Source organism: Anabrus simplex, chromosome 12 (assembly GCF_040414725.1).
Source record: "Anabrus simplex isolate iqAnaSimp1 chromosome 12, ASM4041472v1, whole genome shotgun sequence".
Classification (NCBI taxonomy): domain Eukaryota; kingdom Metazoa; phylum Arthropoda; class Insecta; order Orthoptera; family Tettigoniidae; genus Anabrus; species Anabrus simplex.
The window spans coordinates 88,430,720-88,455,043 of NC_090276.1; the positions used below are offsets into that span (position 1 = coordinate 88,430,720).

Consider the following 24,324-nt stretch of genomic DNA (forward strand, 5'->3'; position numbering starts at 1 on the left):
TTCTGAATTTGTGTCTTAATTTTTCTAATAGTTTGGGTGAAAATTTCCTAATATTTTCAAGGTTTATGGCATTTTCTTCTGTTTTGTGAGTTTGAAATTTAACCATGCGTGGTGTCTTTCTTCATGACATTTGGCACATTCTGGTGTCCACCAAGCATGTCTTTTCCGTGGATTTAAGGGGGCTAAATTTTCAGCCGGTGTTTTGAGAATTGGTATATGTTTTTGTAAATCATCTGTTAATTTTATGGTCCCTGTGACTTCTTGATATTTGTCATTTCTGATTAATTGGTGTGGATCGTAATTCTTCTTTCCTTTATTGTTTTTTTGGATTTATTCTTCTTTAATGGTGTGATTTTAATTTTGATTTTGACTATGTAGTGGTCTGAATGGGTGTCTATTCCTCTCAGCACCTTAACATTGTAAATTTCTCTACGAAAGGATTTGTCCATACACACGATTCAGCTGCCATTCATCTTTTCTCGAGTCAAGGTGTTTCCAAGTTTTAAGTTTGTTCGGTCTCCTTTTGAAGTATGTGGGTTTGAAAATGAGGTTGCATTCTCTGCATAATCTCTGCATAATTCAATAAGTCTTTGACCACTTTTGTTTGTAAATTTGTGTGGAGCCCATTTTCCAATTATATCTCGGTATTGTTTTTCCCTTTCCGAGTTGGGCGTTGAAATCTTAATATTGTATTGTGGTGAGTGAACGGAAAGCCAGTCTACTCGAAGGTGTGAGATTGTCCTTGTTTCCTCATCTCAAAGTGACCTGTCATTATGTGCTCCTATTGTTGTACGTCAACACTCGTTGAGGGACCAGCTAGACAATCTTCAGTCTCGATGTAGGAAATGTCGGAGGAGGAGGATTGTTGTACTTCCTCTTGAAACAATAATCAGCACCAAAATCTGTAGGAGAAGAAGAAAGCTGGATAAACACAGAAAAGGGGAAAAGACATGAAAATAGAGATGATTAAAGGTGATAAAGAACAAACAGGCGAATATAAGAAATGAAAAGAAACAAACAAGTGCTAATCAAGTCATGTATAGAGAGACAGGAACAGATGATAGGATAAACACAATAACACTGGAAAGAGGAGTCAAGAACAAAAATCTCTACCCTGCCATCTTTAAATAGATAAACGTTGCGTGAAAATTCGAGAAACTACTAAATATTTTCTCAGTCAATCAGTCGCTACTGATCTGCATTTAGGGCAGTCACCCAGGTGGCAGATTTCCTATCTGTTGTTTTCCTAGCCTTTTCTTAAATGATTGCAAAGAAATTGGAAATTTAATGAACATCTCCCTTGGTAAGTTATTCCAGTCCCTAACTCCCCTTCTTATAAACAAATATTTGACCCAATTTATCTTTTGAATTCCAACTTTATCTTCATATTGTGATCTTTCCTACTTTTAAAGACACCACTCAAACTTATTCATCTATTGATACCGAGCTCGATAGCTGCAGTCGCTTAAGTGCGGCCAGTATCCAGTATTCGGGAGATAGTAGGTTCGAACCCCACAGTCGGCAGCCCTGAAGATGGTTTTCTGTGGTTTCCCATTTTCACACCAGGCAAATGCTGGGGCTGTACCTTAATTAAGGCCACGGCCGCTTCCTTCCCAGTCCTAGCCCTTTCCTCTCCCATCGTCGCCATAAGACCTATCTGTGTCGGTGCGACGTAAAGCCAATAGCAAAAAAAAAAAAAAAAAAAAAAAAAAAAGTAGCATCTACTGATGTCATTCCACGCCATCTCTCCACTGACAGCTCGGAACATACCATTTATTACATTATTAACTTCATAATTATTCTGTATTGAAAGTAGTTATAACTTAAAATCCAATAAAGGTATTTTATTAGTCCACCTATTCAATACTGTCCACGTGTAAGTGGTTAGAAATACATACGATTACACAACTTTGCGACATGTTTTGCCCTTTCTATAGGGCATCTTCAGTCTTAACCTTATATATTAAAACAAGAAACTAGATAATTAGCCTTGTGACATTTTATGCTTAAAATTCTGTACATTAAGTGGAACATTAACTATCACTTAGTCATTCTAAAACCATGTTATCTGAGACTAAAACTAGATCTTCATCTTATATGAATTTCTGAAGTCCTTATATAATGTATCTTTGAATTGTCTCCTATTTCTCCAAATGCAGTGGTAAAATGGTACCAGAATTTTAAGCATATAAGGTCACAAGGCTAATTATTGAGCTTCTTGTTTTAGTATTTAAATTTAAGGCTGAAGATGCCCTATAGAAAGCATGAACCATGTCCTGAAGTTGTCTGTATTCGTATGTATTTGTAACCACTTACAAGTGGACAGTATTGAATAGGTGGACTAATAAAATACCTTTATTGGATTTTAAGTCACATACCACTTAGTCGAGCAGATCATCTCCTTTCTCCCAAGTCTTCCCAGCCCAAACTTTGCAACATTTTTGTAACGCTACTCTTTTGTCAGAAATCACCCAGAACAAATAGAGCTGCTTAATTTTCATATTGTAATGTCTGGCTTATTTAAATCAGATTGATAAAATTGCTGTGTAGGGAAGGTGTGACATCATCATTTTTCCAATTCATCAAAGTTAAATTATATAAGAGAGAGAGTGATGGAGGTGAAGGGATTAGTAGGCAACTACTGCACCCCTCTGTTTTGTTAGTGAAATATTAGCTGAAGCAGCTTTATTTCATTTCTTATAAATTTACTTTTGTAAAATATTAGTTGTATTAGCAATTTCTTTTAAAGATTAAAGTTAAATGTGTAGCATTTATTTCTAGCGCGTACACAAATAAATAATAAAAATTTAAAAGGATAATAATAATAATAATAATAAAACGGACACTTAATATAAAAGTGAAATCGTAAAATAACACAGTGGTGATGAAAAATTTATAAATAAGCAAAATCAAATCGTACGCTGGGAACTTATAGGCCTAATGATAACAACTAAGAGAGGATTGTGGAAGGTGCAGGAGCCCTTTGAGGTCCATGGGAAGGTATGGCGTTATGGGGAGAAAAGACTTAAGAGAATCACCCTCTAACACAACTATATTAAAAATAACAAATGAAAAATTACAAAAAACAAAGTTAAATGACAGAGCAGCTGATACTTAACACATTTGACAAACGGGTACAATTACAAATCCAGAAACACAAATGAATGGATTGTTGATTTAAAAAAAAAAAACAGGTGAAAGACTTGAAATTACAAACAGCGGGAATCTAGGGCAAACTCAGACACGTTGAATTTAAAACTTTGAAAATGACATTAAACCAAGAAAATCCCGAAACACAAAAGAATTAAATAAATCAAACAAAATCAGAAAACATTGAAAATAACATGAAAATAGCGCTTACCGCGGAAAGCTGGAGTTCCTGAGGGGAACTCCTCGAGCGCATCAGATGGAAATGACGCCGAGCACACGCATCATATTTTGAAGCCGGCAAAAGGCCGGAAATTGACAAATCACAATCACCCAATGGGATGCAATTTCCACTAGATTCCCGGTTTTTGCCAATAGTGAATCAAAACGCATGACCATATATGGTCTTAGTAAGATAGTTAGCGATTACACAAGTTCTGGAACATTACTATTACAACATCAAAATGTTTCATCATTGGAACCCGCACATGCGGTATAGGATGTTTCACAACTAAAGCCCCTTTACATTTTCAAATGTTACCAAATTACATCGTGATATACAAATCACATTACAATCATCAAATCAACATTTGGACAATTTACATAGAATTTGAATACAACAATCACTTCAAAATACTTTTGCATCTTGCAATGTTCATACTGTTCAGAATATCTTGATGTTTCCCTATTTTAAGAAAATGATTACAAACATTTTAAAATTAATATTTTATTCCAGTTACATAAAAAAAATTCCAGCAGAGTCCAGAGTTCTTATTTCTTCACTTTTCACAATGCAAAATATTACAAACAAACAGAGACGTTAAATAAAAAAATACTTCAAAAATTATATTTCTAAACTCAATAATTACTTCTTGCAACACACAATGCTTAGTTCCAGTTCTCCGTCCCACCACAGATTACAAAATGTAAGTTAATTTCTGTGTCTAGTAAACTAAAATGAAAATATATAAAGATTTGTTTAGAATGATTAATATAATTCTAGAGATGTCTCTGGAGGAACGTTTTAATTATCCCATCTTAATTCAAGCCTTTTAGAAATGAAAGGAGAAATCTATTAATTTGTATCATAATCTTTTTCTAATTTGATCATTATAGTACACTTCTGTATAATATATTTTTGTATCTGAAAACCACCATTATGCGTAAATACCACAACATCTCTGTTTTGTGTTTTTGGGGTTTGCGATTTTCTGTAGTGAACTCCTCTATTATGTGTTTAAATCTCTTTTTGTTCAAACTTCTGAAAGGTCCAAACCTATTTAAAATTCACCGTGTTATTGGAGGACAGGCCCTTCTTCCTATTGGGGGAAGTTACTGGAATGTGTTTTTGTGCACAGCTGAAGTTGATGTACAGGGGATATAGCACCAAGGTGACTGCGGGTGCACAGTAGCAGCAAGCAGTGGTGTAGCACTCTGTTGTCATGACGAATACAGACAACTTTTGATTATCTGCAGTAATTGCATTTATCAGTGCCGTAGTAGTTGAAACATCAACAAGCCTAATCTACACCAATATATCAGCTTTGTTGAAATTTTTCAGTAAGTAAATCTTGTAAATTATTCATTACATTGAATTTGTCTTTCATTGGCAAAACTACAATACTTATTGAGGATATCCATAAAAGAACTCCGGGATTTTGAAGTTAAATATTTTAATGAAATAAATAATTAAGGATGTGTTATACATGGCTTGAAAGGAAATATTGTCAAGGTTTTTATTTGTTTTGCAGTTCAATATGTGGCTCATTTGTGGCATGGCATACATCCAAATGGTAATCGACCTCTTGCCATGTCCTGGCCAGCACGTATGGGGTGATGGTCAGCACAGAAGCGACGATCCTTTGCTGTATATGGTTCAAGTCTTGAATTTTCTCCATATAAACAGGGTTCTTTATATGTTCCGCATTCACTTCAGACACACACGGCCTACCTGGTGACTTTTGTTTCAAAACACTTCCAGTTTCTTTAAAAGCACAAAGCCATTGACAAATGGTTTTGTCCGTAGGTACATCCCCACCATACTCATTTCGAAAGTTCCCCTGTACTGTAACAACTGATTCATATAACACACTGAGCCTTCTGTTCAGGCGTCTTTATTGCATTGTGCTGCACTGCACTAACAGGGACAGGCCGCTGCTCAGTCACTTCAAGGTCAGCGCACCACAGCGCTCGTGGCGTGCGTAAAACGTTTTGAGATACGGATTTAATTGTTATTGTTATGATCTAATCTGAGTTAACTAATGCTGTTTGATCGCTATGAACATCCCTTCTGTGGCAACCATCACCCCATACATGGTGGCCAGAGGTCGATTACCGTTTGGATGTATTGATGCAAGTGTAATAAACTGATATAGGATGAAAACAACGTTGAAGAGTGGCAATCTGGCAACACTGCAACCACATGTAGGGTAACTACCTATTTCAGCACACACTAGTTGTGCTGTACAGTTGGTGTAGTGGATAGAGTTTTGGGTTAGCATGCAGGAGGTCAAGGGTTCGATCCTGGGTTGAGGCGCACTGTTTTATTTGCTAATTTCCATCGGACATTACATTATGTGATACAGTAAGACACCATTTCTTAGGTCACATGTATCCTACATTTACAAAATTTAGTAACGCTGAACACGTTGTATCACATCTAGTATTATCAGCACACTTTATCTGGATGCATTTACACCCTAGTGCTGAATCGGTCGACCTTATCTGGATGCATTTACACCCTAGTGCTGAATCGGTCGACCTTATCTGGATGCATTTACACCCTAGTGCTGAATCGGTCGACCTCGGCAATCTTCGAGATTCGTACTGGCAACCTTTGAAACACAAACTATGAATGGCTTAAGCATCGTTGTGCGACATCTGGCATACACTTTACGTACTAGTACTGTTGTTGTTTACACAGCGAAGCCAAACTATAGAATTCATGCTAGGAACAAGATTCGCATCGAGAAATGTTATATAATGTTATGTAATGTGTATATGACACCGTTGTTGGCTTACGATAATAACGGTTTAGAAAATTCATATCGATCAATCATATTCTCGATTCAATTCAGACTTCATTTTCATTCAGTTGGCAGCACTACTGGAACTGGGACAGCTCCCTCCTTACTCCTCACCCCCCGTACACAAATGCATCGAGATATAGTGTGCCGATAATAGATGAAGTGGTGTGAATAAATTAACGCCCACGACGTGGAAAGGGCGTCTTTCAAAGCTGACCAATGAAAACGAATGTTCGTGCATTTCTAGGATCGTAGTATGTAAGTGCAAATGGTTTCTAGAGGACACGCTGCAATCACTGTTGACAATTAAGATGCCAGATACCATACCACCTGGACTACATTTTGTATCGTATCATAATTTGTTTACCCTCCAGGGTCGGTTTTTCCCTCGGACTCAGCAAGGGATCCCACCTCTACCGCCTCAAGGGCAGTGTTGTGGAGGTTCAGAGTCTGAGTCAGGGATACAACTGGGGAGGATGGCCAGTACCTCGCCCAGGCGGCCTCACCTGCTATGCTGAACAGGGGCCTTGCGGGGGATGGGAAGATTGGACGGGATAGGCAAGGAAGTGGGAAGGAAGCGGCCGTGGCCTTAAGTTAGGTACCATCCTGTCATTTGCCTGGAGGAGAAGTGGGAAACCACGGAAAACCACTTCCAGGATGGCTGAGGTGGGAATCGAACCCACCTCTACTCGGTTGACCTCCCGAGGCTGAGTGCACCCCGTTCTAGCCCTCATACCACTTTTCAAATTTCGTGGCAGAGCCGGGAATCGAACCCGGGCCTCCGGATGTGGCAGCTAATCACACTAACCACTATACCACAGAGGCGGACTGGACTACATTTACGAAATAAAAAACATAGGCCTCCAACCAGGATCAACTCCCTCGACCTCCTGCATGCTAACCCAAAACTCTATCCACTGCACCAACTGTACAGCATGACTAATATGTGCTGACAGAGGTAGTTGCCCTACATGTGGTTACAGTGTTGCCAGATTGCCACTCTTGAACATCCTTTTTCTGCCGGATATACTCGCAGGAGGAACTTTTGTGACAGACATTTTTTATTGCTGGCATGTGAGGAGTCGCACTGCGACGCCCGAGTGCGCGAATTTCGCTTCACCCTGTATAATTTATTATTACCTGTATTAATGATTTGTAATCCACTACAGAATTGTGAAACTAACATCCAGAATGGTAGTGGGTAGACGCAAACTTGGTAGAATATTCTATACATGATATCCGGGCTTTAAACACTCTAGAATTTACAAGAAAATGTATCTTGCTATAATCCTGTATATAAAGAGGTGGTCTTGGTGGTAGAGATAAGTTATTGTTTAGTAAGAGTCGTGGTTTAACAGGAGTTGTTCTGACCAGACGTGCGTCGTGCTAACGTGTGTTTGAAGTATGTGAATCGGCTTAGTAAAGTTGGTAGTTGACATGCAGTGGTTGCAGTCTCCATGTTGAAGTGATGGGCAGTTGTTAAAATGGCGGCTTTGTTGATGTTCTCGGAGTGAAGTGTTTTGTTTGTGATACAGTGATTCAATTTATAAGTAAATAATATCATGGAACACAAATGAAAAAGAAGCAATAGAACACAGAACAACTAAATTTAAACAAGCATGAAGACTTACCTGGCCAACCTATTAAAAAAAAATCTCTTTCAATAAACGCTAAGCTGAAACACTATAATTCCATAGTTAAACCAGAGGCAAAGTATGCTAGTGAAACTTTATTCAAATTTAATGTAAAATCTACAACAGACAAATTACAGAAAACTGATAGAAGAATTCTTAGAACAATTATTAATAAAAAAGACCAAGTTGATGGACAGTGGAGATTGTTGCCTAACAACATTGCCTATCGTGAATGTGAATCAATAATATCTACAATGCGTAAAATAAAATTTCCTTTTTCTGCCACATATCATGATTACCAGACACCAGGATATTGAAACAACTATTTGATTACTTTTTGAAAAATAAAATCAATAATAATTGGTTCAAAGAAGTTCAGGATGATTTGGAAGAATTGGGTATAACTTGGAAACAAATCAAATACGGAAAAGAGAAGAGGATTTTGAAGAACAGAAGCATAAGTCTCAAACTAAAAACAGTTGAACGGAAACAATATACTATATCGGACACACAAAGGGCTTCCAGGTCGGAGAGGATGAGAAAGTTCTGGGAGAAGAAAAAGAAGAAATTAACTCGAACGTATCGATTTAAGTGCTCCAATGTGGGCGTAAAATATGTAAATAAATAATAATTGTAAATAAATCCGTGTACACAAGTTGACAGCATTTTGTGTGCGTCATTGTGGATACATCAGTATGATGCACATATTGAACTGCACTAAATTGTAAAAAACCTTGACAGTATTACCTTTTAAACAATGTATAATACATTATCCTTAATTTTTTATTTCATTATTGTATAAAACTTCAAAACCCCAGAGTTATTTTATGGATAAGCCTGTATTTTGTGTTTGTAGATGTTTCCACTGTAAACTGTTTCACTCAGTGCTAAGAGAACGTTATTCTCAGTATTTCGTTTTAAACTTAATGTGAAATATTGGTAAATAATCCATAAAGCAGTTGATCAGTGCGTGGATAATCAAGAATTTTCTGTCATATTGAACCCTAGTAATATAATATTAAATATCAGCCAGTCAATACAACACAGTTCAAAAAAAATTAGGGGAACATGTTTTTGTACGTATGCCATACTCCGTGAAAGAATACCTCATACCCAGGTATATTACAAACTAAAACTTTATTCTTTACCATTGAAGTATACAAAATAACATTGATGGATTCGCATTCATTTTCAGAACACAAACGGAAATGTCCAAATAGGGGTGAAAACAAAGTGATAACAGTCCTCCAGGGTGGATTTTTATCACAGTTGGAGAGCTTCAGTGTGGTGTACGTCCTCCATGAGCATTTATCACAGCTTGGCACCTACGTGGCATTCTTCAATGAGAGCCTGTTCGAGGTCTTGGAGAGTCTGTGGTGGAACAGGACGCCCACGAACACTTCTGTCAAGCCTAACCCACACATACTCAATGGGATTAAGTTCGGGGACTCACTGCTAGCCATAAGCCCTGGCATTGTCGTGCATGAGTACGAATTCAGGACCAACACCGTATGCAGCTGTAACACATGCTGTAGCAGTATCTGCTCGATGTGTCCCGCAGCGGTACGATTACCACGGATGACAACAAGATCCATACGACCGTCAATACTGATGCCACCCGACACCATCACAAAACCTTGTCCGAATCGGTCACCTTCCTGGACAACATTTGGCATGTACTGCTCGCCACGGCATCTCCACACACGTTGACGTCCATCACGCTGTGTCAGGGGAAATCTGGACTCGTCTGTGAAAAACGCAGGTTTCCATTGGCGAAGTTGCCAGTTGACGTAGATACGGGCAAAAAGAAGGCGAGCTGTGCGATGTTGCCCCATTAAATGGGGCATCTTGATTTATTAGTTTCCCACCAAAAAACCATAAAAATAATTCAGTCTAATCTCAAAAATCACAGCAAATTAAGCAACCTAGAAATCGAAGAATTAATAAAATTACTTGAATTTGCCACTAATAATAACTATTTTAGATTCCATGACACAATCTACCAACAACAAGGCCTACCAGTGGGGTCCCCTGCTTCCGGTATACTGGCTGAAATTTACATAGACTATCTAGAACATACATTTCATTAACAAAATAGAAGGTATATTCTTCTGGTGTAGATTTGTTGACGACATTTTTGTCTTCATTAACAATAGACACACCAGCGAAAACATCTTATTGGAAAATAAAATTCACAAAAGAAACCGAAAACAACCATAAATTAAATTATCTTGATTTGACAATAACCAGGCACAAAAATCACTTATCATTCAAAATATATTGAAAACCCACACACACAATGAACACGATCAAAATAGACTCCATCCATCCCAATATTCATAAAAAAGCAGCGTATTATAGTATGATCTATAGGGCTTTCAACATAACATTATCAAAAACTGACTTAAATGAAGAAATACGATTAATTCATGAAATAGCTAAAAATAACGGTTATAAGAAAGAAATGGTCAATACAATCATTCAAAAAATCAAATCTCAACCAAAAACCAGATTGACGAAAATAGACAAACCTAAAAAGGACTATGCATTATTCACCTTCAACAACACACACATATATCCATTAACTACCGGGCGAGTTGGCCGTGCGCGTAGAGGCGCGCGGCTGTGAGCTTGCATCCGGGAGATAGTAGGTTCGAATCCCACTATCAGCAGCCCTGAAGATGGTTTTCCGTGGTTTCCCATTTTCACACCAGGCAAATGCTGGGGCTGTACCTTAATTAAGGCCACGGCCGCTTCCTTCCAACTCCTAGGCCTTTCCCATCCCATCGTCGCCATAAGACCTATCTGTGTCAGTGCGACGTAAAGCCCATAGCAAAAAAAAAATATATATATATATCCATTAACTAACATACCTAAAAAACATAACTTAAAAATAGCCTAATAAAATAGACTATGTACAATAGTATTAACATCTTACATAATACCAAGACAATCAATAATACTAACAAGTACTATCATTCAGGAATATACCGTATCAGATGCAACAACTGTGAAACAAGCTACATAGGACGTACCGGTAGGAACTTTGCAATCAGATATAATGAACATATTAATGCCATAAAACACGATCATTTTTCCGCAATAGGCCAACACATTGACGAATACAAACACAATTTCACGAACATTGCTAACGACATGAAAATACTCAATATAAACCCTAAAGACCCCTTAGAACTGTACATATCACTAGATCAAGACACCAATTCTAATTATAACATAAATGAAATTACAGAAAAAACCAACACCATATTTAACAAAGTTATCCCCGCTTTAAAAAAATACTATCTTAAAATAATCAATAAACAGTGTTCTACACACGCCACAGCACAGACGACCAACACGCTCAACTCCACTCCTACTCCTACGACAATAACTCTCCTCACCCACCCCTCCGTTCCCCTCACAGCAGCGGACACTAGCACCAAGAGAACACGATACAGTACACGCCAGGCAGCCAAATCTAATAACGCAACCCAACCACGACAGCAATAGTAAGTATTCATCACGGAAACACACATACAAGCAGGCATTCTTCAGATTATAAATTCCTAACTCCATTTTTCGTTTCTTACAGACATACATCAGCAATTATAGACGAGAAAAGACCCACCATTCTGCAATTGACACTTATGCACAAAAGCAGACTGTATTTTAATACTTTAAGGCAACATTCAATCACAGCTGCACATATTTACCTCTGGTTACACATTAGACTTGTCATTAATAACTGAAGAATCTATTAATCATACTAGTGGATAAGCCTAACATATAGCAGAACCCCAAGAGAGCACCGCGTATGAATACAAGCACGGACATTCTCCACTTATATTGGATAAAAATAAGAAAATTGACAAACGCAAGATGTTAAACTCATTTTAATGAAGTGTTCCTAGTTATTATAATGGATTTTAACATGAACTGTATATTATATATGTGATTTTAATATGTACTATATATTTTAAAGTGTTTATTTACCTGTACTTTTAAAATAAGTTAATCCACACAAATTTTGGGCCTAAAAGGTACACACACACACACACTCATTTTTAGATTGTACATATAGCCAGCTTTTACTTTCAAACATGCCCAATTTAAACGTTGGACACATTCCATTATTATGACTTTTCTACTAGGCAAGGCATATTAACCAACTTTGACTTATTATGTGAAGGTACAAATGTACAGCTTAAGATGACTGTATAAAAAATCAAAACTGGTACTGTAAGTAGGATCTTATATAAATAAGACTTGTATTGATAAGGTGGAACCTTTCTTATCTTTAATTAAACGGGGCACTCGAACAGAACATCTGGGTCATAAGGACACTTCTCTTAACCTGTTCCGTACCGTCTGGTCAGACACCGTGACTCCATCGACCCTCCTGAGGTCTCGTTGCAGTTCTCTGGCAGTTTCTGAATGACGCCACAACGCACAGATGGTCAGATATTGGTCATCCTGTGGGGTTGTCAAGCGTCCACAACCTTGTCCAACCCTCATCGTGAACTGGCCTGTCTCATTGTAGCAATTCTACAAGCAGTGAATAACTGACGGAGAGACATTGAGATCCACAGCAACACAATGAAAAGTCCATCCTTCCTCGATCAAAATGACAGCCCTTGCGACTTGAACCTGGTTAAGATGTCTCATGGGATGTGCTGGTCGATGTACAACATCCTCATAGTCTGTGTACCTCACAACTACACACGGACGCACCACTGTTCACTTTGTTTTGAGGGGTCCCGTTTAATGCGTCGCTTTACGTACAGATGGAGTATAACTTGACATACCCTGAGTAGCTAAGATCTCAAGGTATGCTCTACGCCATTGGAACCCCATCCACCAAATTAATGTTCACATACCGGACGTTACAAAACATGTTCCCCTAATTTTTTTGATCTGTGTATTTACTACATAATCATTATGCAGCTTATGTTTTATGCTTATATGTTAAGGGCTTTTTCATTGTGTTGGATTTTTTAGATCAACATTACAAATACGATTCAATTATATCACAACATATTCACTAATACAGCTCAATCATGTATAAAATTGTATAAAGAAAAGTTATGAAATTAATAGTCTTTGAAATATATTTAAATTTAAAATATGAAATCGAAAAATTCATACATATTTTCACATCATTTGGTATTCTAGTATAAAATTATATGGATTTACTTCACCTTAAAGTCTGAAGGTTGATTTAAATATTTAGCATTCAGCTTGGGATTAATATTGAAATCAAAACTTGTTGCAGTTTCATTTATGGAATACATTTATAATTCTATTGGAGTGCTGACGGACTGTTACACATTTAACCAGTTGCTTTAATTCACGCAACAAATTATGAACCAAGAATACTTTACATTTGAGTCATTGATCTTACATTTTTTATAGTAACCATATAAATTAATACTGTTTCAGTGTCGAAGAGATTTTGGTACTGCAAATGCCATCCATAATTGGTTAACATTTTCATTGTCTCACACTTCTTTACATTTAACAGTTCATAAGTATTTCAAGTATGTAAAATAGCAGGAGTGCAGTGTAATGGATATATATTACGTAGTATTGTCTGGCTGATCGAATGTTTGCTTGTGATGTTGAGTCAGGAAGACCTGCTATACTACTGCTTACTTCACGTTTGCATATCTTGAATGTGTATGGAAACTGTTTGAAATTGATACAGTTAGGTCTATATTCTATTAATATTGAATTTTCATGAGTACATTATACTTTTTTTTTTAAACTTTCAACGTGTTCAGTCCTGTTCAGTACGTACAGTGTGTGCCAAAGAGAGGTTAAGTACAGAACTGAACACCGGTGACCCTTCCAGTTTTGTGTTGGATGCTCTTACAGTTGAGCTGTGGTGGCCTTTCCTCAGATCACCAGTTGATAGAAAGAGAAGAGCAGCCAATAGTGTGGTTCCCACCTTGTGCACTCTTAAAGGACAGAGCTCGATCGCTGCAGTCGCATAAGTGTGGCCAGTATCCAGTATTCGGGAGATAGTGGGTTCGAACTCCACTGTCAGCAGCCCTGAAGATGGTTTTCTGTGGTTTCCCATTTTCACACTAGACAAATTCTGGGGCTTTACCTTAATTAAGGCCATGGATGCTTCCTTCCCATTCCTAGCCCTTTCCTATCCCATCATCACCATAAGACCTATCCGTGTCGGTGCCACGTTAAGCAGCTTGCACTCTTAAAGGTGGGAGGTCAAATTCTCAATCAACCAGTTGGCGTTTGTATGTGAGACTTGTGTCAGTGGACCTGTTAAATAAAGAGTCCAGAATCCATCCTTTTAGAACCTCATACTGTATGATGTATTAGTGTGATAATGATTTTAAAAATTCGGTATCCAATGCATAGAGTTATAAGGTTATCATTATTGTCATCATTGTCAAAGCCATTCTGTCCCCAGACAAAGTATGCTGGGTTGGAAACTCTGACTGTGACCATTCTGCTCTTCTCTTCAGAGGCCGAGGAACACAGACTTTGTGAATTGTAAAATTAAAAAACCGAGGGATATAATATACATTGATGTACAGTGCAAAAGCATCAATTATCATTTTGACACAATACTGTATTCATGGAAATTACTCCAAAACTAGTAATGCGTTGTAAACTTTAATTCACTTGGTAAGAGGTTTTTTAAAAACTGGAAATTTCTATTTTTATGCCATTCAGTAAACTAGATTTGTCAATTTCAAACAGTTTCACAGTAAGGACTTGGTAAAATGATATTAATAATGGAGATTGTGCTGTAGGATGCATGTAGAACACTGTTCAGTGGATATGGATTGTACTTAAAATATTTTGTGGGCTGAAGGTATGGATGTTACACATTGACTGAGTACTTGAAAAGAGAAACATTTAGACACTGGGCAGATGCTGGAGCTGTCCTATCCTGTTATCTGTCTGAGGTTTGAGAGGTTGCATGAATGACCAGGAATACCATTGTTTTAACTTGATTTATCACTTGTGTGTTGCTTTCCTTTCCATTTCTCCTTTTGTTTCTATCCTGTCCTGTCTTACTAATCTTTTACCACATGTATTCATCTTTATCATTTTTCTCTTCACTTTTCCTGTCTTCTGGCTTACTCCTAATCGCACACTTCCCTCAAGAACACTCAGTGAGTGTTGATGTCCATCCTCCTGATGAAGATGAAGATAGGAAGCAGAAACAAGTTTGTTGGGGACTGGAAAACCTAGAGATTGTTCTTGTCCTTTTGTGTTTACTTGTTTCTGCTCGTCTCATGTCCTCTCACTGACCTGTCATTGTGTTTATCATGTTCCTCCTCTCAGCATGTCCAGTACTTTCTCTCCATTTGATTCTCACACCGTAAACATCACCTTCAGTGTCATATCCCCTTTTTTTCTTTGTCTCTTACTGGGGAAGTTGGCCGGGCGGTTAGGGGCGTGCAGCTGTGAGCTTGCATCTGGGAGATAGTGGGTTCGAACCCCACTGTTGACAGCTCTGAAGATGGTTTTCCGTGGTTTTCCATTTTCACACCAGACAAATGCTGGGGCTGTACCTTAATTAAGGACATGGCCACTTCCTTCCCATTCCTTTCCCATCCCATCATCACCATAAGACCTATCCGTGTCGGTGCAACGTAAAACAAATAGAAAAAAAAATTCCTTTGTCTCCTTCATAATTTCATCCATTAATATTTTGGAACAGCTGCTGCCACAAAATACACAGGGTCATTGAGAGGGGAAGTATTATGATGGATTAAGTCTCACGAGTATCTCAGTCAGTTGTAACATCTATAGCTGTTTGGTAAGCACTGTGTATATATATGCACCTTTCTCCTGGCAGACTCGGCCAAGACGAACGAAGACGTAGCCAAGGAGGGTCAGATCCTGGGAGAGATGCTGGAAATAGTGGAGCGACGAGACTCGCTCATAGCGCTGCTCGAGGAGGACCGTCAAAGGTGCGGTTCGGCCCCAGCCCGGTTGCGGTGCCCGCTGCCTTCGCCGGCCACTGGCACCACGATGGACGTGTCTCTAGCCTCGCTCTTGGCAGTCCTGGTGCTAGCGTGGATCCTGTCCTGCGTTGTAGTTGGCTCTTTCCTTCCTCAGCCATCCTTCTACACTTTTCTGTGACGTCCTGTTTGTTTTTTAAACTGAGAACAAAGACTGAGAAAACTGCCATATTTATTGCATTTAGCTGATGAAAATTTGCTCATACATTCTGACTTGCCGTTTTGTTCAATGAGACAGTTGAATAGACCAGAAGAGTTTGATTTGTTATCACTATAAGGTAAACTCGTGTGTATTGATAGGCAGATACAGAAATGGTGCAGTTTAGTTGACTTAAAGCGTATTTACATCCAGTTCTAGGAAAACAACTTTATCAGAAACAAAAGAAAATGTTTATCTATCACATAGAGGTTGCTTTGGTTGTATTTCCATGTGTCTATGTTTTGTTTAAATACAACATATCAGGGTACAGTCTTCGGTAGATTCTATCAAGAAATGAATGAGTTTCAAAAATTTCCATATACAATACATCGTTGTTAACTCGTGTCACCGTATTTGTAATTGCTTTGTAAAGCAGAATAATCTTCTGGTGGGCTCTGTTGGTGTACTAGAAAGTGTAATCTTAGTTGTCAAGAAGTCTGCAGTGAGATGAGAGATTAGATATTGTAGAGAAACAATATTGGTGCTTGTATATTCTTACCTGACTTGCCGGAAGGATGCAGAAATGATGATCCTTACCTGAATTTTGTGGGTACGATATGGTCATCATAGATGGAATTAAGAAAAGCTCAGGTTAGTTTAAATGTCTGGGTATGTCTGGGGAGGGGAGGGGGGAATGGGTGATCCTTTCAACTTGTTCTTACCATATTTTGATGGTCTTTAGAAGAAGTAACTTTCTTCTGAACTTTACCACCAGCAATTTTTTTTCTGGTGTTCATTGTTATTCTTCAGGGAAAAAAATGTCTGAAAGTCAAGTTTCGTCTTCTTTCCCCATAAGCAATATGAGAATTTCTGCTGATTCAAGTGCAGTTTGTCTGTTCTTCCTTGCCACTGCCAGCAATAACATCACTTTCTATTTCATGCTCATTACCATTTTAGCTAAAAGTAAGATGTGTCTTGCGTGTTGTGAGATAGACAGTAAGGTTCGGTTTGAGCGATACGTAAAGTTTCTTTTCTTTACATGGCAAAATCCCAAAAGATTATCGTGTCTGTTTCTAGTAGTTTAGATGTCGGTTAGGGGCAAGGAGTGGGAGATTTGCTCCCACACAATCATGACATAAACTGGTAATTTGTTGCAACAAGTTGAACTCTTCGACATGTACCTATTTAAATGGTTCGTTATTGAACATTATACATTTTCCAGCTAACTAATTCCTGGTTGCCAGCGTTTCGCCCCAATTTGCTAAGCTGGGCTCATCAGTTGGTAAATAGCACACCTACCAAGACACATGGCTCGTGCATACTATGGAGGCCACTGCGTAGGCCACCGGCAGTGCCAATGCACTATGAGAGACTTTGTATCATTACCAAAAATTGATGCCTGTGTGGCCATCAGATGATATAGATGTTGATTCCCGTACAGAATGTGAAATATTTGTTCTGAATGAGTAGATTTATCAATATTTAATGTCCAATAACGGACCATTTATATTGGTATTATAAATTTACTCATTTGGGACAAATATTTCAGGTTTCTTATGGGAATCAGCATCTATATCATGTACCTACTTTCCAATATACTTTTTAAAAGCTGTTCAGGATGGACTGCAATCACAGAAGAGTGTAGACGGGCTGTTTGCATGTCTGTTTGTTGGGAAGTGGCCTGCATGCTATGTTGTGTAATGTTTGACTAACATCACATTACAAGATAATGGTCCACCTTTCAATACTATAATATGCAATATTCTAAATTACATTAAGTAGGGACTAGTTTCGGCCACGGCGGGCCATCTTCAGCCTTAATGTAAAACATCTAATAACTAAACAAATGTACATGCACACAATTGACATAAAACAAGTGAAAACAAATATATACAAATTGACATTAAAAACTGGGATGAAATTATGAGTAAATTTGAAAGTAACTAGGTTCTAAATTCTTGCATCTTGAGTATGCTCATCATCGAGACTCTTTCATGTACAGTATTAATATTCACAGAACTGTTAGTTCTAACACTGCTAATCATTACTAATTCAATTGTAAACGGGAACTGGTAAATGTTGATCCCATAGTCCATCACCAAATCTATTTGAATGGTGTTAGCCGTATGCAAGTCATTGGACGCCACTATAAATAACCACCAGCTGACGGAGAACTGCTAGATGGTGTTTCAACATCAATCAAAGTAATAAAATGAGATGCTCTCGTGGTGCTTGTTAAATCATGCTGAAAATGTTGTTCGACATTGTCAGGACGGCACATGAAGATGTGGTTAAAACAGATACATTGTGTCTGGTATAAAATTTGCAATTCATTGTGGTGCCCATGAAGTTAACCTGAATAAATTAGATAAAATTAAATTAATGAATTGAAGGAGAGAGAGTGTGTTAGTTAGATGGCATAGGTTATACGACACTTACCTCTCAGTACGACATGTGGTGTGTGGCCCATTGTTGTGTGTGCTTCAGGCTAACTGTTGTGAGATTGAAAGGAAAAGAAAGGGGCGAGCAAGGAGGGTGAGGCGGGGCAAGGGGAGAGGGGTGGGCAAGATGTGAGGTTGTTAGTTCTGTGAATATTAATACATGAAAGAATCTCGATGATGAGCATTTTCAAGATGCAAGAATTTAGAACTTAGTTATTTTCAAAATTACTCATAATTTCATCCCAGTTTTTAATATCAATTTGTATATATTTGTTTTAATTTCTGTTTAATTTCTGTTCCTGATTCATATGTGGGAGAACTTTATTATTTTTGTAGGTCGCTAAATTACTCTTTTCTCTGATATTACAGATTTGTGTGCATGTACGTTTGTTTAGTTATTAGATGTTTTACATTAAGGCTGAAGATGGCCAGCCCCAGCCGAAACTAGTCCCTACTTAATGTAATTTAGAATATTGCATATTATAGTATTGAAAGGTGGACCATTACGACATTAATTTAATAATTATATTGTAATTACAATTCAATATGGATCAGAACCATGAAATTTATATTCTATGATCACTTTACAGGTACAATTTTCTAGATCAAATAACTACGGTACATATAGCACCGGTTGATTTTTCTGCCACCTCATAAACTCAGCTGAATGGACAGGAAAGACTTTTAAATGACTTCCCTGAACCATGCTCTAAACAAATTTGTATATAGGAAAACAGAACTTGGGTAACAACACATTGGCAGATGACTATCGGAAGAAGAGACGAGGGCAGTCTTCACATCTCGTCATGAACCGCGGTTCTTCTTAGCCTGCTTCCTGGCTTCAGCACTTGACAGTCTTGATACAGGAACAGAAATTACTGGTACTTTACCAAATTGACCCCTCAATGAGTGTTGAAGGAGAAATAAGTGCTGAGAAAAAATGGATGTAGAAGAACTGTGTTTGATGATGAGAGAGAATCCATCAGTGTGAAGATATGGAGAATGTCTTTGTCTCTTCTACCCACACTGACTTGACACTGTGTTTATCCTGTCCTGTTTGTTCACTTACATTGTAATCACAGCTTGGTAGGAATGTTTTACATTGCATCTGTTTGCATAGGATCATAAAGGAGGTGGTACTGTGGGAGTGACAGTCTTCAGTATTAATCTATAGCCATATTAGTTTTAAATTAAGGTGGTAAAATAAACTTGTTTGTTTATGTAGTCAGCAGATCATCTTTAAAACTTACCGCTGTAGGTTATTTGGTTATAGCAAAATTCTCCAAAACTGTGGTACACTGATTAAGATTGAAGAAGATTGTAGGCAGTGAAATTAATTTCTGTTCCTGATTCATATGTGGGAGAACTTTATTATTTTTGTTGTGATGTTGGTCAAGTTTTGATTTGCATCGTAGGTTGCTAAATTACTCATTTCTCTGATATTGCAGATTTTAAATGTTTGGCCATTTGAAATAAGATTTTTGGAAGAATTCTACCAGGGGATTGTTTTGGTGAGACTGAGAGTTGAGGTTTGTCAAGTTGCAATTCTCCCAACTCATACACCAGATATCAGAAAGGAATAGAGTCTCAGTTCCCACATTCCCCTCGGCCACTTTTACCTCTCTGAATATTTTAGGAGTTGATACAAAGCAGACAATTACAAAGAGAAACTATTTTTTTTAGCATGCAGTGTTATTTCTATTTTATTAATTTTACTAATTTTGTTTGCATGTGTGAAAAAGTGTTAAGAGAATTAAACAAGCTTGAGTGAGATAAATATACAGCATGTCCAAAAATAGGTGCTATTGGTGATTCTTGTTTTAAGAGGAAGTGCAACTAAGTAACCACCTTCTTCTTCTTCCTATTCCTCTTCTTCTTCTTCTTTTATGACCGCATAGGATCACTTTAGTCAGTGATCGTTCGGGTCTCTTTGAAGGGATTGTTCGGGCTTTGCGTTCCTCCCAGTACTTCTTCAGACGTTCTGATCTTCGTGCCCTTTCCTCGGTTGAAAATATGCACATTGTTGGTTTGTTTTGTGTAAGGGTAAAGCAGAGGTTTGTATTCTTGAGTGTTTTATTCAATTTTATCTTATTTGTGGTGTCTTCTGTTGTAAGGCCTATTTCCTTCATATCCTATCTTATTTCTCTGATACATTTACATCCTGTTGTGGTATTTTTTGAGACGAGATTGTGTTGTACTAGTTGTTTCAGAAGTCTCAGATCCTGCATCCTCATGATTTGTCCAAAGTATCTCAGTCTCCTCTTATGCATAGTATCTGTAATGGGGTTCTAGCTCTATGTACACAACTTTGTTATGTATTATCCACCACTGTCCATCTTTCTGGTATTTTTTGTTGATGCAGGTTCTTCCAATTATCCTTTCATTTTTCTGAAGTCTGTCAGTCTTTGATTGTTTATTCAGGTGAAAAAGTGTTTCTGCTGCATATGTAGCTTCTGGTTTTATAACTGTGTTGTATTGTTTTATTTTTGCATTTATTGATAGACATTCCTTTTTGTAGATATCCCATGTTGATTTTTCTGCTTTAGCTAATCTATTTATTCTTGTTTGGATTGAGATTTTTTTCATGTATATCACATATTATACATATTACATTAATCACAAAGAAAAAGAAAGAAAAATGGAAGGGATCCGACACTTCGAGAAATGAAGGTATCGGCCAAAGAAAGGCGAGGGCCATGAAGTCAAAGACTCCCTAGCCGTCGAATGCTGTAATAGGATGCAGCTAAGGGCCACGTGGTCGCCAACCCATGCTCCCAAGTTGGGAAACCCTTGGGCCCCTTTTAGTTGCCGCTTATGACAAGCAGAGGATACTGTTGGTGTTATTCTACTGCTCCTATCCATAGGGGGTTCCAAAATTAGGGTTGAAATTTTATTAGCTCACTGTGGCAACACTCTATTCAGAAAAGTCAGGAGATTTCGTGAAGTTATTGCAATCTATTTTTTCTATATGTCAAGCTGCCAGAGTTAAAAGTATGCCAATTATTATGAAAATGTGTGAGATAAACATGATGAGTCCCACTAACATGAGGAGTCGCTGATGCAGGTCCGTCTCCTCCATTCATTTCTTTTGAACACTTCAACCCCACTTCTTAAAGATGTGAGTTGACAGAGTACTTCGTCACTTTCTCTCTTCACGCCGTCCTAATCTTGACTCCTGGATCTTGTCTTTACCCAGTCCCGTTTAGTTTCATTTCTTATCCTTGATAGTCAGCATGCCCATCACAGCCACTTCCAGCTTTCTCTCAGAGGCTTTTGTCATTGGTGAAGTTTCCAGACCATACGTTAAGGCAGGTTTGATGGTATCCTGTTGTCACACAGGACTCTCCATTTACACCAGCCAGTGTAGACTCAACTCCTGTTTCATCATCACTCTGCAGATATCTGAATGGCACAGTTCCTCCACATGATGTGTTCTGCTCTCCAGTGCAGTCCTCCCTGTACTTCTCTCGTGTCCTTTATCCTGCAAGCATTTCCATATAGTCTGTCTCATGTTTTCTCCAAGTCGATGAACACAGCCAACTCGGAGCCAAGACGGCATCTGTCGTTCATCATCAAGGTTTGAAGTGGAACTGCTTTTCACTTGTCACGACTTCATTCCTGAGCCTTCTTTCAAGGACTCTTCTGATCAGTTTCATTGTTTGGCTCATTGACTTGATCCCTCATGGGGCATTGTCTCCCTCATCTTTATAGATTGGATCTAGAGTACTCCTCTCCATTCATCTGTTCTGTTTTCATGAGCCTTCAAGGAAAAGTACCCCTATACTGCTTAAGATTTTTCACACTTCTATGGGTATATTGTCAGGACGAACCAATTTCCTGTGCTTCATTTGCATTTTAGTTTTGTCCACTAAGCTCTCAGGGTTTTCAAGATGTGGCATGACTGATCTGCCCTCTCAAACTCTTTGTTTATAAGTTGCTGGAAATATTCCTTGCATCTTTGTGAAATGTTGAATTCGAATTCCTTAGACAGGAGTTAATCATATTTTCTCCACATCTATTTTGATTGGTGCAAATATCTTGAACTTCTCTCTCTCTCTCTCTCACTCTGTTTCATGATTCTGAACATCATCTTCTGTTTGTCCTCTGTTTCCGTTTTCATTACATGTTAAAAGTATGCCAATTATTATGAAAATGTGTGTGATCAACATGTCCCACTTCTTAAAGATGCGAGTCCCACTAACACGAGGAGTTGCTGATGCAGATCTGTCTCCTCCATTCATTTCTTTTGAACACTTTAACTCCATTTCTTAAAGATCTGAGTTGAAGGAGTTGTAAGCATTGTGTTTTGCTGGTGCCACAGCTCTCAGGGCTTCTTTCTATGCGTCTCTATACAGGTTCCAGGATTCATTTCATCTGAATGTATTCCATCTTTTCTTTGGCTCTTTCTTAGCTTTGATTTTCTCCTGCCCTGCAGGTTTCCACCACCAGGTACTTTTATCTTGTCCGATGTCCAGCCTCCCTGATGTCCACTACTTTTTAAGCACCCCAGTTTTAGGTCCAGCATGACAGGCAATCAGTCGATGATGTATCATCTCTAGGGAAGACTTTGCATTGTTTCATCTTCTCCTACACAGCAGGTAATCCACCTGAGAGGCACTTCTTCTTCTTGCAAAGAATGAGTTGATAACTGCCATATCCTCACTTATACCCACTGTATCTTCCAAGGAGTTGTTCCATTTTTTTTACATTGCGTTTAAGGTCACCGCCAGTAATAAGTAGTTCCTCGTCTGGGACCGATCTTGAAGCTTTGACATGTTTTGCTTGCCACATTTACTGCTCATAGTATGTCTTGCTGTTCAGGTCTCTTTGAAGGGATTATTCGGGTTTTGCGGTCCTCCCAGTACTTCTTCAGACGCTCTGATCTTCGTGCCCTTTCCTCAGTTGAAAATATGCGTGTTGTTGGTTTGTATTGTGTAAGGGTAAAGCGGAGGTTTGTATTATTGAGTTTTGTATTCAATTTTATCTTATTTGTGGTGTCTTCTGTTGTAAGGCCTATTTCCTTCAGATCCTCTCTTACTTTTCTGATCCATTTACATCCTGTTGTGGTATTTTTTGAGACGAGATTGTGTTGTACTAGTTGTTTCAGAAGTCTCGAATCCTGCATCCTCATGATATGTCCAAAGAATCCCAGTCTCCTCTTACACATAGTATCTGTAATGGTTTCTAGCTCTTTGTACACGACTTTGTTAGGTATTAACCGCCACTGTCCATCATTCTGGTATTTTTTGTTGATGCAGGTTCTTCCAATCCTCCTTTCAATTTTCTGAAGTCTGTCAGTCTTTGATTGTTTATTTAGGCGAAAAAGTGTTTCTGCTGCATATGTAGCTTCTGGTTTTATAACTGTGTCATAGTGTGTTATTTTTGCATTTATTAGTAGTATCTTGTAGTATAAGATTTTTTAAAATTTTCTTTTAACACCTTAATTTTTGTCCAGGACTTTTGGACATGCTGTAGAATTTTCATTGGATGAATGATGATGGTGTGGAGTTTGTTTTGAAGGAGGGGGGTGTATATTTTTAAAGTAGTAGTTACTATAACAAATAACTACAGTTACATGTCCTGTTTGTTTGTCTTTCCTGTGCATGTGTTATTAACTAGAATAACATTGTATTCTGTTTTAAGCAGATGTTAAGTAACATCAAGATGATATCTGCTAGTTAGTCTTACAGCAAAACCCTAATAATATTTACTTCATTGTTTTGTAATATTTGTTTCTATGTGGTCTCATGTTACTTCCTGAGGGAGCCTGTTTTAAATAGTTAAGTTATTCTATGTGCATAATCACAAAATTTCTTAAAATGTGTAAATAAATTCCGTTATTGTCAATATATATCACACGCCAAGGAGTTGTCTGAATTGCATGAAACTTGATGTGTGTGATTGTAATGATGTTAAGAAAAGATTGTACGATAT

The 24,324-nt window shown here is 37.9% G+C and overlaps 1 protein-coding gene across 8 annotated transcripts in view; it reads left to right on the forward strand.

Moving 5' to 3' along the window:
- The window catches only part of Mical (Molecule interacting with CasL), a 688,331-nt gene that overhangs the window by 640,665 nt on the left and 23,342 nt on the right, over nucleotides 1-24,324 (forward strand). For all 8 annotated transcript variants that reach the window (XM_067156726.2, XM_067156729.2, XM_067156731.2 and 5 more), the window contains one exon: nucleotides 15,645-15,759. In XM_067156726.2, the coding sequence (XP_067012827.2) occupies nucleotides 15,645-15,759 (115 nt within the window). The remainder of the gene's footprint in view (nucleotides 1-15,644; nucleotides 15,760-24,324) is intronic.